Raw genomic sequence first — 16,222 nt, 5'->3', positions numbered from 1 at the left:
AATGCAATAAAGCGCAGTTCTATTAAAAAAAAAGTCGTTGTTGTCGTTATTTTTCTTCTTTTTTTTTTGCGAAGAAAAAAAAAATTCTCCCCATTTCTGGATGCATAAAAATAGAACTATCGATCCATACAAATAAGCGATGGAACACTTGTTCTTAGCAAATGAGAAAATAGAGACGGGTTAATGTTATTGCACGCGCACAGACAAGGAGTGACTAATGTGAGGAACACTTGCGCTCATAGGTGCACGGAACCGGAGATCCACGCTAGGGGAGTAGGTATTATATCTGTGCGGCTTGTGAACACTTGTACCCCGCCCTGGCTGGGACCATCCCCTGATGAATGAATTACACCCAACGAGAGTATCCACTACAAAACAGCTGCATCCTTTTTTTTCTAGAGTAATACTAAATTTGTTGATTGTCGAAATTCTCAGTGTAACCTGTTGTAGAGGAGGCAGGGTTTAAGAATACATGTAAAACGTGTACAATCTGTTGGGACCCACGAGCAAAGGTTTATCAGATTGACGAATGAATTGATAGATCTGATAAAGGTGATTTTTACTGATTCCATAATGGAGGAGGGGTTCGAGAAGAATGAAGCATTTAATTTAGTAATCAAGCATTACGTCCAATGCACCTTTCGTCGCGTCTTCGTGTGCACCGCACAATCGCCCTTCTATATTTCTCCCTCCCCCCACCCCATACATAAGGGCAGAGCACGCATTGGTTTGCAGCTGAGTCAAACAATGTCTTTTCACATGAAGCTTTTACAGCCCCCATCCAGTGACAGAGATTGCAGCCAATAGACCTCCGATGTTGATATTAAACTTTTTTTCTGCATTTAAGAATAATGCACTGAAATGAGAATCTTCCATCTAAATTTTTCAGGATGCTGCGGTTTATGATCTAGAATAATGCATGATGTACATAGTGAGAAAGCTATGATATGATTTTAATCTAGATATCTACGCAAATTATATTTCAAATTAATTTCATCCAATTAAATTCCATCCAATGACAGAGATTGCAGACAATAGGCCTCCAATATTGATATTGAACTTTTTTTTCTGCATTTAAGAATAATGCACTGAAATGAGAATTTTTCATCTAAATTTTTCAGGATGCTGCGGTTTATAATCCAGAATAATGCATGATGTACATAGTGAGAAAGCTATAATAGATTTTTAGTCTAGATATCTACACAAATTTTATTTCAAATTAATTCCATCATCATTTGAAATGGCCACAATTTGTTATAGGTATTTTACCATAGTATAACAATCTCTCAATATTTGCATGAATTTTCATATTTAAAAGTTACGTAAGAAAACGGAAATATTATTCGAGGAAAAAAAATAATGAAATTCTCCGAAATGGTACTGACGATTTGTTCAATAGAATGGAGCCCCAAAGAGTGGCAAATCCGGCGCCAAGAAGTCAGGGAGACGTCTCGCCATAGGCAGGAGATGCACCTTGCAGCACGTGCCCTACGATTCTTCACTTTGTACCCCCACTACTGTCACAAAATCACTTCGACAATCGACGAGTCCAAGGGAGGGGGAAATGCTGAACTAAAGACCATCAGACCCCCTGGGTTAAAACAGGGGGGGCTCTTTAAATACAATTACGTATACCGAAAAAAGAGAGGGGGCATAGGCTAGTAGCTGTAAGTGGGTGGGGTGAAAAAGGAAAACTGGCCATCGCTTTACCCCTCCCTGATGTCTACGATTTTGGGGTTGTTGTGGTCCAACCCCAAAGCAGAATATTTAAGCCACTTGCAATGCACAGGTCGCGCTCAGTTGACACCCCGATACAGTGTCATAACCATCGTTGATCGTGGTTTATTTATTTCCAATAAAATATAATTAATTTATCAACACCAACGCCGGGACGTTTGAGCAGAAGAAGAAAACAAAGGAGAAGAATAAAGTTGATTTTTGTTCATGAAAAAGTAATAAATAAAGTGATATTAATGGACATTGACATTCGTGGAACCGTTCTGTATTCTATGGTACAACATGATCACTCATTAATCATGAATATTCGAGCACTCGAAAGAACGGCAATCTCCGCGAGCCGACTAGCACCGAGGCCTGGTGTCAGAGCTGCAACTCTACTTAATCCGGATGCCTCAACAGAGGTAATCGACATCAATGACTTGGCACAGAAAAGTTCGTCGGTCATCCAATACGTAAGTCCCTCAAATTATTATTCTATACTTTATTGTGTAAATGTAGCATTGTGATTTGAGGTGAAAATTTTTTTTTTCATTGCGTTATTAGGTAGAAGTGGCTGATAACAATGGACGACTGTATTGTGTAAATGGATTAGTGAATTCTGCCTGTTGGATAAAAATAGTGACTTTGGCCAAAGATTGTCAAAGCTGTAATGTGCTACTAATGAGTACCGAGGAGGGCGTTGTCCTGAAGACAATCCGCGTTATTTCACCTGGCGAACCCCTACTCATGTGGTTCACCGAAAACATCCTTGCAATGATGCATATGCCGTTCCTAACACCATACCTTAATATTCAAGGTGAGATAAAAAAAATAATATATTATAATTCAAATGATCCACAGATAATAAGAAAATAGTGAAAAAAAAACAAGTGAAAAAAAGTGAATTGTTGACGTGAGTGTTCCAGGCCGAGCCGAACGCGAGGTTTGAAAATCTGAAATTTCACTCAGCTGTGCTCCCAAACAATGTCAATTATTTCCCTAAATTTCAGATTTTAGCTTCGAATTTACTCCTTTTTTTCGAGGATTTATGAAAAAAATTCGCATACAGATTGGTTTACACACATACATTTTCTGAAAACATCATATATTGGCGTTTCATGACAATCTCCATCATTTCCAAGCAAAATTAGAAGATCATAAGATTACAAAGTTTCCATTCAGAAAAAAAAGTAGTTGTCGACGAGTGAGGGCTCCGGCGGAACCGAACGCGAGGTCTGTAATCGCACTCGTCAGGAGGGACATTTTTTTCGTCTCTCGCCTTCGACTCGGGCTGCAAACTCATATTTGCCAGAAAAGTTTTTTTCAGTCTAATGACGAAATACACTATTTCATTCGTATCGCGCGATATTTTACGATACTGGTGAGAAAAAGGCGGTTCTTGCGCGCGAAGCTTGCAAAAAGTGCCCTTTTTTCACTCGTACCATAAAATAGGGGAGGGTGGGGCAAAACGGCCCCCCTTCAATTGTCAATAACTTGTGAATGACATTGTGAAAATTCCCAGTTTCAACTTCATTTTGAAGATAATTTTTCATTCTTCAAAACGAGCTCTAACTCATCCCAATCGGATTATCGAATCGGAAAATATTGACGATTGAAGGGGGGCCGTTTTGCCCCATCCTCCCCTAATAATTCAACAAAAATGACAATATAAATTTATTAACTGATTCATTTATTTTTCACTTTCTCGTTTCAGGTGAAAATCGATACATTTGTCATATCTGCAACAATCTCTTCGAATATCCAAACCCATTAAAAATCCATTTAGCTTTAAAATGTAATAAACTGGATCCTAATCATCTCTGGGCGACTCTGGCAAAGGAATTCGCGCTAGCATCACCTCTGAGTCTCTCCCTCAATCTCTTTCCACCAGTCGTTGGGAGTTCTTTCAAATTTCACATATCCGAGTCCCTCCGAGCCTCGGTAAAAACAGTAAATGCCAGTAAGTTACCAGCGAATACCTCGCCAACTCCTTCGAATGGCCCATCACCGACCTCATCGACGCAAGTGTCTCCAATCAGTTCGTCGACGGAGGTTTCACCCGTGCGTAGCACTATAACTCAGCGAAATTCGGCATTCCGGCCGTACATGAGTAGATCGTCGAGCCGCCACAGTTACACAAGTCACACTAGTCATAGCACTCACATTGCCAATCAAATAAATAGTGTAAACTATAATCATCATCATAGGCATCAATTACCGCCCCCTCCTATTCACGCTGATGTTCATGCGGCCCAAATGGAAACATTTTACAGCAACATTGGAAAGTCGAAACAGGGTCATCTCTGTGTTTACTGCGGAAAAGTTTACTCACGCAAATACGGCCTGAAAATTCACATTAGAACGCACACTGGTTACAAACCACTTAAATGCAAGGTGTGCTTGAGGCCCTTTGGAGATCCAAGTAATCTCAACAAGCATGTAAGACTCCACGCGGACGGAGAAACCCCATACCGGTGTGAACATTGTGGAAAAGTTCTAGTAAGGCGACGGGATTTGGACAGGCACATCCGATCCAGGCATCAAGAAAACGCTGGTCATATTTCTGATACCTCATCCGATGGCTTGGAAGTTTAACGTGTTGTACACGAAACTCATTAATCTGTATATAGACTTTATAGTGAGAACGAGTTGATTGAATTTTTTTAAAATCTCATCAAATGTGTCATAAATTAAATATTGAATCATAAGTGTTGTTGAACTAATTGATAATATCTATGATTAAGACTGAAAAAGAAATAAATTTGTTAATTTATAATATGCATTTTTCATCATTTCAACGTCCCCTCCTAAAAACAAAAAAAAACAGGTGACAATGAAAATTTTTAATTTCGACATTTTTACCCTTCATCCAGGTGAAAATGAAAATTTTTTATTTCTACATTTCTGTGGCCTGCGAGTGTTTCATTGGTATCTAGAGAGTGAATAAATACAGAATCAACATTCACTTGGCGAAAAAATTCGATTTTGACGAAAGTCGACTTTCCCCCTGACAAAATCCAAGATCTGACCCTCGATCCAGATGAAAAAACAATTTTTTATTTCGACATTTCTGTGCCCTGTGAGGGTTTCATTGGCATCTAGAGGGTGAATAAATACAGAATGAACGCTCACTTGACGAAAAAATTCTAGCTAAAGTCCACATCAAATTTGCGCAAATTGCTCAACACAAGTGGTGTCATCGGATATCGGTCAGTTAGAATGCGACATACTCGTCAGGTAAGAAACGAAATATTTGTTTTACCGTTGAACGGTGTTAAAGAGCCCATTCTCATTACTCTCAGCTAATGTAGAATGTACAAATGAATTCCACGTATTTGGTATGAAAAAATTTTTCAAAATTATTTGGGACGTGGATCCAGCAATATTATCTCAGGGCACGGTCAAAAAATTGAGAAGAATGGAATGGAGTGTTTTTTGGTCACTCCTCAGATGCTCCATTTTGCGGATGCATGAGAAAAATAAGTTGAATGCGAGTTGAAGTGGGAGGTAGACTTTCTCCATCCGAAAATCCTCAGCTCCTCCGATCTCGCACCTGTTGTCACATGGCTGAAATAGTGCTCAGATAATGAGAGACCAATAAATTCAATGAATCTAGTCAAGTGTTTGTTAATAATCGGGACGTTAATCGTCCTGGTTAATTGTGAAACAACGAGGCCGTGGTATGAGACACTGCCAGCTGTTGCTATGGATTACAAAGTTCACATTGACGCCGGCAAGGAGGACTGTTACTTCCAATACGTCAACCCTGGAGCAACATTTTTCGTCAGTTTTCAGGTGCTCATTTTACAAATTAATTTATAACATTCCCGTCTCGGAGCTTTGCAGGCAAATGGCCATTCACTTTCGCGAAAAAAAACCGTGAGGAAAAAAGAATGAATGATGTGTTCAGTAGCATGGCCCCCAAATCTCTTAATATACTTTCTGACACTTTGTGCCACGTCACGCCGTATTTACTCCGGAATGTCCTGGCCCATATGGTGAACCGTAGATTACAATATTTGAATGAAACACGCTTTGATTACGAGAATGAACTCTACATGATGTACTTGAACAGGTTTTGAGAGGAGGTGATGGTAAAGCTGGATTCGCTGTGCGTAATCCTGCTGGTGAAATAGTTCATCCATATCAGTGGCGAGCCAATGCTGATTATCAGGATCAATCGGGCGTTGGAGGGTACTACAGCGTCTGCATTGATAATCAATTCTCAAGATTTGCAGCTAAACTCGTCAATCTCTATATCACAGTTATCAGGTAATGGACAGAGTTGATGAATACACGTAGGAAAAAAATTCAGATAAAAACTGTTCTGTTGAAAATTCTATTAGTTTGTGGTCGATTTTATTGAAGAATTCGGCAGTTGTATCCACATTTTTTAAAATAGAATATAGCCAATAGCAATTATTTTATATGAAAAATCAGTAGAATTTTATCGATATGAATTTTCCAATTTTTTTTTTCACCTCAAATCTCTTCCTTTACTGTGAAATTAAACAAAAGAACGTAGGAAATTTGAGCCAAAAATTTGTTATAGAAAATATTTGAATAGAAGAACTTACATACAAAAGTTGAATTATCTTGTTTTTCGATAGAATATTTTCTATTGAACATTTCTACATGCAATAGAATTTTCTAGATTTTTTTCAAAGAATTCGCTAGATTTTTTCGTGAATTTTTTTTCGTACGCATACCGAAAGCCCATTCATCCTTTCAACCGTTTGATTTTTTTTTTAGGTACGACCAGTGGGACAAATTCACAAAAGAACTGGAAGAGTTGAACCTCTCAGTGGAGAACTTCACGGTATTTTTCTTCCGAAACAATGTTCACTAATTCAAATTTCTCAACTACAATCAGTAGTAATTCCCTTGTTTTCACAGACAACAATCGTGAATGTCGAGAAGAACATAAACGAAATGCTGCAGTCGCAGCACGCGAGCAGAAGCAGAGAAGCCAGAGACCTGAATCTACTGTTAGACAATAACACTTACGTACAGAGATGGTCAATTGTACAAATGATAGTCATAATAGCGACAACAGTACTGCAGGTCTACTTTGTGAGAAAATTGTTCGATGTGAAGCCATCGGGCCACTCAAAAATGCGAATTTAATTCTCAGTACCAATTGCGAGATTACACTTGAAATATTATTTTCAATTCACGTATTTTACCCACACCAGTGGCAAGAGGCATACGACTGACTCTCGCAGAGAGTGTTTTTTCAATTTTTAAGCTCTCCCTGAATTCTGTAAAATCTTTTTAATGTTTATTTCATTTTATTTCATTCATCATAATAGACCTCACGAATTTACGAAGATATTTTCATAAACATGAATTTATTAAACAGATACAAACATTCCTATTTTATAGCAACACATGTATATACAATTTTTTGAATACTTCAGAGAATCAATATATGGATTTATATTCTATATTTTCTATCAATTCCCCAAAAATTCCCCAATATTTCAATTGATTGTGCATTTGCCCCATTAACGAGTGATTTACGGAGAAATCATCAACAAACATTTTTTGTAGCTTATGAAATGCCCTGCGAAAATGTTTTGATTCAGACATTTTCGAAGATATCAAGACGTGACAAATCAACGTTTGGCATCGTCCATTCTCCTTCCCACTACCGACTGGGATTCATCGGTTGCTTAGCCCTCTGCTGCAACAAGCACTCACTGAGTGCCAGTAGCCTATGCCGTTGCCTCAAATTCCTCGCCCTGACATGCTCCGAAGCGACTTCCTTAACAAAATTCCCCGGAAACCATCCCTGCTCGCCCCCAACAAGTTTCTCCCCATGATTCCACCCATCCGCCATTTTCCTAACTACATTTATCACATCACCAGGTTGCAAAGACAGCTCATCAGGCTGACTAGGTGCATAAGAGTACAACGCCATCACCTGAGGGCAATCCCAAGATTCATAAAGAGTTTCTCCAACAGAACTCGACACTGGAGGAAACACTGCGTCCAGCCACCTCTCCCTCTCAGTGCCATTCTGACAGGACAGAATATACTCGACATGCCTGCCATTGTGATTCTCAAGCAGAGTCAGTACCATCGCATGTCTGCCAGCAAATGGAGAATCATCTGGCACTTTCTCAAGCTCCACAAGATTCCTCTTGCAGGCATCGATCACAGTGTAGGTGTCCTCCTGACTGGTATTCGACTTGAGCTTAGCCACGAGGATGTAATCAGTCAGAAGGAGAAGGTACAGAGGAGTCTTTTGATATTTCTTCCTGAAGGTGAGGACATACTCACTCCCAGCTTTCGCCATGATCTGAGTTACAGGCCCACTTCTCACGAGATATCTCCCTCGAAGGTCAATTGGCGTCACCTTGGCTGAGTACACGAGTTTCCTGGCCAGTGTCTCCATCTCAATCTGCCTCCCAGCAGTCCTCGCCCCCTCGTTGCACTCTGTAACGACCCCACCGAGAACTGACACCACTTTCTCCCAATCCAATCGCTCCTCATGATCGGTAGACAATTTCGACAGGACAGCGTCTGCCAAAAGGGGCAGCCTAGTGACCCTCTGCATCGGCAGCATCAGAAACGAGTGCAGCGAGAGGCTCTGGCAAGCTGGATGCGCCTCAATCCTCGTGACAGTATCCAGGAATTTACTCTTCCTCGATTTTAACTCTTTCAGTGTTGAGTCTATGCTGACTTGGTTCGAGCAGTAATCAATGTAAATTTTGGAACACCGCTCGGCGTGCTGAAGCAGCACATTCGGAAGACCACGTAGCATTGGATCCTGTCGCCAGGTGCTCTCCAACTCCCCGAGGAGTCTCTCGGAGGCGATCAGCACACTTGGAACCTTGCCAAAGAGCTTCTCACGATCCGACACCGAGAGGGACTCGTAAACAAGCTCGTGATTTATCAGGAACTCGTTTACCAGCACTCGGAGGGAGTTTAGGTAGGACGCCTCGGACGTGAAGATCTCGAATTTTGCTTCTTGGATTTTTTTCTCGTCTGGGGTCAATTTTTCTGAAACGAATTGCATGAATTTATGCGGAAAAATGAGTTTACGTTCAGACATAAATTCTGGTTGACGTTTGAACATGAGTCTAGGCCAAAATAATTAAATGAGAAATGTAAAAAATTGTTTTGTTCAATCATGTTTTACCCAATCACTCCTGCAACACGTCTGCACTCACCGAGAAGCTGAGTGTTTTTGACCTGAGGAGTCTCACACCACAATGTCCTGTGCCCTGGCCTCCCCAACTCAGAGGTCGAGGGTGAAGATATTGAACTGCTGTCGTCCTCCCCATAGTTACTATCGGAATCCGACTGGAAAGCCCCTCTCACAGTGGCAGCCGCATAGAATTGATACAGCGGCTCCTCAGCTAGCATATTGTAATCATCTACATTCACAGGAGAAAGAGACAACGATAATTTTATATTAACGTGTACAACTGTACATTGAACTTGAGTGAAAATGTTGAGTGAAGCACTTTCGCCGAGGAATTCGTAAAAGGATCGCCTTTTCGATGCCATACGAATACGGAAACAACGGATGCAATTATAATTGAAATAAAAAAGAACTCTCACCTGAATTATCAAGCATCGTCCTCGATATCGAGAGTGCATCCGTCTTCCAGGATTCGGAATCACTCATCCCATTGGTATTACCATATATTTCATCGACACTACCGTTATTATTTTTCCCCTTAATTTCATTCTCATTATCGAGGTAAAATGTCGAGTATGACGACACATTCCTTTGAAAATGCTTCCTCAAATTGAAGGCTTGACTCGACTTTCTCGAGTCACTCTGATAATTTTCACAGCCCGATGACTTGAGTCCAGTATCATCGACGTTAGGCTCAGTGGTATCATTGGATGTCGATGTTTTTCGTCTCATACGTCCAATACTGCCTTTCGTGATACTCCACGTTCTCCTCAACATCTTTATACGTTTACCAAATGTCTCCGTGAGACTGGATTCTCTCGGTGGGGGTGGAACGGGTCTCGACGGTGCTTGTTGAATTGCCGGAATTTCCATTAAATTTTCAATACTGGTTTCAACGCCATTGATCGAGTCACTCGGCTCCGAGCACAGGGTCTCGTAATTCGAGTCGTCAGATGCTGTATCTGTTGATAAATTCATCACATAAATAATCAATAACGCTTGAACACTGAGAAATTAAGACTAAACTACCACCAGGTATGTTATTCGGGCTGTGATTAAAACTGAGTGACACAACTTGATGACAATATTTTATTAATAATTCCACTGTTACATGAACAAATGAGATGAAATAACAAAATTATTGTGATAATACATCACGTCTCTACTCTACTCGCATTAGAATCATTCTCAGCGAGACCTTCAAGAACGTAACAGGACGTCTCCTGGGTATCCACGGACGCCTCATCCCTCTCGACAGTTCTCAGTTGCACCAGGCCCTGTGTAGCACTGCTCGCTGATTCCTTAGGACCACCGTTGACGTTACCATTATTATCATTTGTCGCACCACAATCTCTCCACGTTTCCCCCGTGCTCGCCCCACCCGACGATTCAGCCGATCCAACAAGGAGAACCGATCCCGTACCAAGGCTGACAGCCACTTGAAAATCATTTCTCAAGGTCAATAAAAATGATCTCATCACTTGCCCAATTTCGTAATGCCTGATTGATTTAAACTCTCAGTATTACCGAATAATTCCCCAATTTGTTTTGCCTCGAGTGAATTAACAAATTTCCATATCTACTAAAATTCAAATTTCGATATAAATACAGAGCGACGCAATAGTCTGGCATAGATACCTTGTGTATTTGGTCTTCTCGACAGTGTCTTCAGATTCTGCCTCATTATAACTATTTAAAAAACACCTTTCTATGGTTTACTTCCTGGCCCGATTCTCTCTATTCTTGTACTGTATAAACAGTGCCATGGAAAATACTCAGTAATAATTGTTCGTGGCGATGAGGTGCACACGACTGTCTGTCACTAACGAGTTTTACCACTGGTACGTAAGCAAGTACAACTTGAAATCACTTCGCCGTTCTTGCCGGCTCGCCCGTGACTGAGAGTGAGAACCAACACAACGCGCAATATGCGCTTTCACCTTGCCTCGTGAACCAACCAGCTCTCTTAATACCTCTACAACACTTGCCTGTAGCTGTATTCCAGAGGTACAAGAGTATACATTCCAGGCTCATTTTACTCTGGTATCTCCCGTCCTCATACTCAGTATTTGCTATACTTGCTGCATCTCTTCATCCATTCCTCCTCATCCTCCTCGATGCATCTCTTTGTTCTCGGTAATTTTTTTTATTCCTCCACTCTGCAGCATTTTTTATTCCACACTTATCGTGCCTTCCCTCGGAGTTCCCATCCCAATATTTAGTCTTACTTCACTGATTTCGTTACATAAGAGAGATCGTTCACAAAAAAATCTTCAAACTCCTCGCGATGAGGAAAGAGGAAGAGCGCTAGATGCTAGGAATAATTGGTGAGGCACTCATCGAGGTAAAACTTTTACTCGGTGACGTTAGCGTGTGATATTCGGCCAGTAAGAGCGATTATTTCATGCACACGAGAATTTTCGCTTCCGTAACGAGAAGAAAAAGTTTCATTAATTACATACAAACTGTACATAATAAATAAATGGAGAAGTCTCGTCAGTTAATCAGCATTCTCAGCTTTCATCATTAAGTTCATTCATTTGTACACGACTATTTTGGATTTTTATTTGTTTTTATTCCCGTGTACGCACGCACGATAGTCCGAGTAAATCGTGATCGTGCAGGGGATTATAATTACTCAGGCACACGGGCACTTGTGCGTATAAAGTTGCCCCCCCACCCCCCTCCCTCCCGCCCGTTTTTTTCGGATGGGGCTGTTTAAACGAGCCTCAGTCCGAGTTATTCTGTGGACGATTTATCAAGGATACTCACCAGAGACGACTGATTCTCGGGAGACTCGAATTGTTTGACTGGAGGTCCGCGATGAATTTTTACGCAGTGCCTTTGATCTCTGCCGTCTCACTTTTCTCGTCCACCTGCCTGTTTTTTTTTTTGACGGGGTGGACTGACCCTCTTGATTGTTTGTCGATCTAAATTAAAATTTAAAAGTTTTTTCAACACTCTGATGAGGTACATATCTTGATTAATACCTGGTTAATAATTACCTTGATAGTTAATTATTTCAGAGGGAAATGTCGATGAATATTTTACGCACCTCCCAAAATTCTTTGTAAAGCCCCCAAGAACGATAGATAGAAGAAAGTTTTTTGACTTACACATGTTCAGACATTGATTCCTCCAGATCCTCCCACTCGGATTCCTTTCCACAACTCGATTCAACATGTGAGACAATAGTTGAGCCAGCATAAAGGCTGTTGACACGAGACTGGCAATTTACCCCGACATCATCATACAATGTGTCCTCGTCATCCGCATCCTCGTCGACCGAGGAATAATCATTTCTCATATAAATCAAGTCCTCCTCAGAGTCCTCTTTTTTATTAGAGAGAGTTTGATCCGAATTCACAGTGCAATTTGCCGCATCACCTCTTTCTCCCTGGAATCCAGGCCGCCCCTCTCCATCAATCCCATTACACATCCCGCTGGATAAATTACTCGGCGGCATGACGTCATCGTAAACCTGATCGTCATCGTCGTAATCAAGTCCGGAAGGTGATACGTCGACCGATGTCACGGGTGGACCCACATCATCATACACATCCTCGGAATTTTCCTGGAATAAAAATCGCACTCAATCATGCATTCCCGGATTTTTCATGAAAATAGAATTTTATCAACTGACATGAGCAACAACTGATACGCCCACATCGTCATAATTCTCTTGTTCATCATTTTCCGGGGCCACTTCAACAGGTCTCTTCGATAAATTACTCCACAAGAAGCTGGAATTCGCACGAGGTCTGGTGCAATTATCATCGTTGATCTTCACTGTTTGCTCTTGACTATCAGAATTTCTTCTAGTCATTTTTTGCTCATTATTTCCAACTTGTTTGTTCGCTTCGTCCTCCTCCCCCACCATCGGTAGTCTCGCGAATTTTTCCGCGTGAGTTATAACAGGCCCAGAATGCGAATTGAAAGGCGCATCATTCAGCCATGTCCACCGTGCTGTACCCGCGAGATAAACGAAATTCGTCGGCTGTGATATTTTTCCAGACGAGCAATCCTCATCCCTCGTTTCAATTTTTCGTTGTCTCGTTTTACTCATTTTTTTAAACCTCTTTGCTCTGTTTGGCACATAACGCATAACAGTTCTCGTAAACCCCCACTTGGGTTTTACCTTGAAATGAACTTTTGTACTCAGTAATTTGTCATTGTCATTTAAATCTGCAGCGTTATTTTCAACGGGTTTCTTTTGACATGTACTCTCAACAATCTCGGAATTCAACTTTTCCCACGAAACTGTTGTGTCAACGTCCTCTTTATTCGCGAGATCCTCGACAGACTTCGCTGGAGCTATCGTTGGTACTTCTTGTTTACTCGCCTCTCCATTTCCACTGTCTCTCGTCTCCTCAATCACATCTCCAGGGCTATTTATATCTTCATTCGAGGGTTCTCCATCAGATACCTGATTCACGAAATTCATTATTTTTGAAAGAGCGATAAATCTGAGAACTTTTGAGCGAGCGAAATTCAATGAAAATTCTGCTGACTGATAAAAAATGTGAAGTCAGGGACATTTAGCACTTCAATTCCTCCGAAATTCTTTATCTAATGTAGATGTTATGCTACAAAGCCCCACAAATTTAATAATTTTATCGGATGTAGAGCATCACGAACATGAAAATGCTATTCAATCCCTTGTTCAACGCTATTAATATCCCCATTCGAGAGTTTCGCATCAGATATCTGATACGCGGAATTCCCTGGAAATTCTCCAAACTGATAAAAAATGTCGAGTCGCGGACAGTCAGTATTTCAATTCCTTCAAAATTCTTTCTCCAATGCAGATATTATCCCACAAAGCTTAGCAAATTAAATAATTTCATCAGATGAAGACCACTAAGAACATAAAAATGTTATTTAGATATGATCTTCCCTCTAAATAAAAAATAAATTAACAAAACACAGGTGTGTACATTTACGATGAGAATAAAGTGCGATGGCAGTGCAAAAATTGTGCAACGTATGCAAAGCAGCTGAAGAAAAGTGAGAAACACACTCAAGTATGAATAGTGCATACACCATTGGATGCAATTAATTTATTGTTTACATACACTGTTGGATCCGGTCTGAGGATTCTTCGGAATAATTAAGTAGTGAAAACCTTGAGTGATTGTCAAGTGTGCGAAAGTACCCAATTAACAATTTAATCTGCAATCATTGTTAAAGTTTGTAGGAAATATACAGTTGGTACGACGAAAATTTATCGAAAATTTACACAATCGCCCACAAAATGCGGTATTAGACAATAAAATCCAAGTTATGAGGATCGTTAAAGTGAGTTACACCGTAGTATTATAAAATAATGAACCTTGAAATTCAATTGTTCCGAGGAATTGCTGACGATCGGTGTGATTGACACATCGTCGACACTGTGCGTTCCATTTTCAATGGTGACAATATCAGTTGGAATCAATTGTAGTGGTAAACTCTTGCGCTTCAAGGCCAGACCCTCCAATTTACAGTCTTTCACTCCGATGATACCATTGCGATGAAGAAAACTTCGATTATGCAGTGTTGGTGGATTGGGCGTAGTTCGATCATCCATTATCTTAGGTGTTATCTCACAATCAACAGAGACGCTGAGGCAATCCAATGATAAATATTGTAACTGCATAACCCCACTGATGTTTAAGCCACGGGTCAAAGCACCTTAACGATTAATTAAGGTGCATGACATTTATTAACCGGCAGAATCGGCTCACGATTTCACTCAACTTCAATTTCACGTAGACAACACGTTTCAATTAGACTCGCCCATTGGGCAGACATAACGTTATCGCATGCACTGATAACAGTATTTCATCCCGAGATGAAGAGACATAAGCGAATTGTCAATCACGATTTTTGAATTTGATGCCCGAAGGTCCATGCACCGGTCACATTCAAATGAATCGCGCAATACCAACAATCACGACGATTGAAACGCTCGCAAAATACGAAGGCCCAAGCACGACAACGACAGCCGAAGCTGATGAAGTAAAACGTAGAAATGATGGGAAAACAGGTGAAACTTCAAGTGTGATTGGAAAGTTTTGGTGAAAATTGATTGAGTGACTTTTGTCAAGTCTCGGTGCGTCTTGTTCGTTCCTTGGTACCGACTGACACGGGACACGTGTATACGTTAGCGTTTATTCGTACGAATGAATTGTTCGGTGGTGCTCGGCAGTGCTCGTTGATGCCGATCGTGTGGCCGCCATCCGATCGCCCAGAGGAGAGACGAAGTCAAGCGAATCCACGCTGAGACGCCTCGCCGCGGTATTTTCCCTACGAGTACTGTTATGTTTGATTTTCCAGTACGGGAGGCGAATGGAATTGATCATTAAAATCGCCGGAATATTGATGAATTATGGATGCGATCGCTACGGGTGGACTAAAGGGCAATAAAATGGGAGAAATAAAATTGCTGTTAAATTTCAGGGACAAATTCCAGAACCGCTCGCTTCCAGCCAGACGTTTGGTCCATCGCGCGCAGCCGGTATGCGGACGGATATTGGGTTTGATAAGGTGCCAGCCAGGTGCGAGCGAGAGAAATGAGATTGGAAGGGCAGGGGAAGGTGGCCTGGATGATTGGTACAGTGAGTCAGTCTGTGGAATTTGTTCATTACCACAAGTTCCGCAGCTGCAGTGTCACCGGCCACCCGGATGAGTGGGGACTTCACTGACCTCTGGAGATTCCAATGATACATGCCAATAATCATGCCTGGCTCTATTTAGTCGTGAAATACACTGTTAGACATTTTTAACAGTTTTGAGTAAATCTCGTGAGAGTGACATTGAATCGAATTTAGGGAGAAATGGTTATGAAATTTCCAGTCTCAAGTAGAATTCACGGAAATTCATGAGTTTTCGGTGGAATATGAATATTAGAAATAAAATAACGTGAATTGTCAATTCTTTCCCGAATTTTCCTGATTTTTCTGAATTTCCACAGAATAATTGAACAGAAAATCAATGGAATATTTGATTTTTCGATGACAAGATTTCCTGATTTCAGCGGAACTTGAACACGACAAAAATTTCCGGAATTTGGCACGGAAAATTCAGATGAAAATTTTTAACTGTGAATGTCGTGAAATTTACGAATTCGCGGATTCAACTAGAATTGACTACTCCCCGAGACAGGGGAAAAAGTTTTAATTTCCAGGGACACATCACCGTTTTCTGGGGATCTATCTTCAATGATGGCCGTGACTATTCGCACCATTGCGTGAATCACTCCCGTACACTCCATACACTCCACGCATGCGTGAAGTTTGTGTGTTTCACGCAGCCGAATTTTCATACTGCTGTGTATTTCACGCAGTTGAAGTTTCATACTACTGTGTG

At 40.9% G+C, this 16,222-nt stretch overlaps 3 protein-coding genes across 5 annotated transcripts; 2 read left to right on the top strand and 1 right to left on the bottom strand.

The window, feature by feature from the left end:
• The first annotated feature begins 2,036 nt into the window (after positions 1-2,036).
• On the top strand, positions 2,037-4,314 carry LOC114841497 (PR domain zinc finger protein 13). Its single transcript, XM_029126499.1, has 3 exons — positions 2,037-2,192; positions 2,284-2,536; positions 3,434-4,314. Exons 1-3 carry the CDS (start codon positions 2,037-2,039, stop codon positions 4,312-4,314), a joined length of 1,290 nt encoding a protein of 429 aa, XP_028982332.1.
• A 797-nt stretch (positions 4,315-5,111) lies between these two features.
• On the top strand, positions 5,112-7,166 carry LOC107043197 (transmembrane emp24 domain-containing protein 1). Its single transcript, XM_015264568.1, has 4 exons — positions 5,112-5,514; positions 5,795-5,991; positions 6,472-6,538; positions 6,616-7,166. The coding sequence occupies exons 1-4, from the start codon at positions 5,326-5,328 to the stop codon at positions 6,844-6,846; spliced, it is 684 nt and encodes a 227-aa protein (XP_015120054.1). The 5' UTR covers positions 5,112-5,325; the 3' UTR covers positions 6,847-7,166.
• LOC107043182 (ephexin-1) lies at positions 7,042-15,022 on the bottom strand. Of its 3 annotated transcripts, none has more exons than XM_015264548.1 (8): positions 14,205-15,022; positions 12,516-13,298; positions 11,989-12,446; positions 11,645-11,802; positions 10,071-10,310; positions 9,292-9,834; positions 8,898-9,104; positions 7,042-8,727 (listed from the first exon to the last, which is right to left on the bottom strand). In XM_015264548.1, exons 1-8 carry the CDS (start codon positions 14,508-14,510, stop codon positions 7,370-7,372), a joined length of 4,053 nt encoding a protein of 1,350 aa, XP_015120034.1. In that variant the 5' UTR covers positions 14,511-15,022; the 3' UTR covers positions 7,042-7,369. The 3 variants fall into 3 exon arrangements, with proteins under 3 accessions (XP_015120034.1, XP_015120048.1, XP_015120042.1); XM_015264562.1 differs by lacking the exon at positions 14,205-15,022 and adding an exon at positions 13,948-14,020; XM_015264556.1 differs by lacking the exon at positions 10,071-10,310.
• Positions 15,023-16,222: the final 1,200 nt, after the last annotated feature.

This window comes from Diachasma alloeum, unplaced genomic scaffold (assembly GCF_001412515.2).
Source record: "Diachasma alloeum isolate Michigan unplaced genomic scaffold, Dall2.0 Dall_scaffold_00179, whole genome shotgun sequence".
NCBI classification, from domain to species: domain Eukaryota; kingdom Metazoa; phylum Arthropoda; class Insecta; order Hymenoptera; family Braconidae; genus Diachasma; species Diachasma alloeum.
The sequence above is the reverse complement of the archived record's forward strand: the minus strand, read 5'-3'. Positions and strand labels throughout refer to the sequence as shown.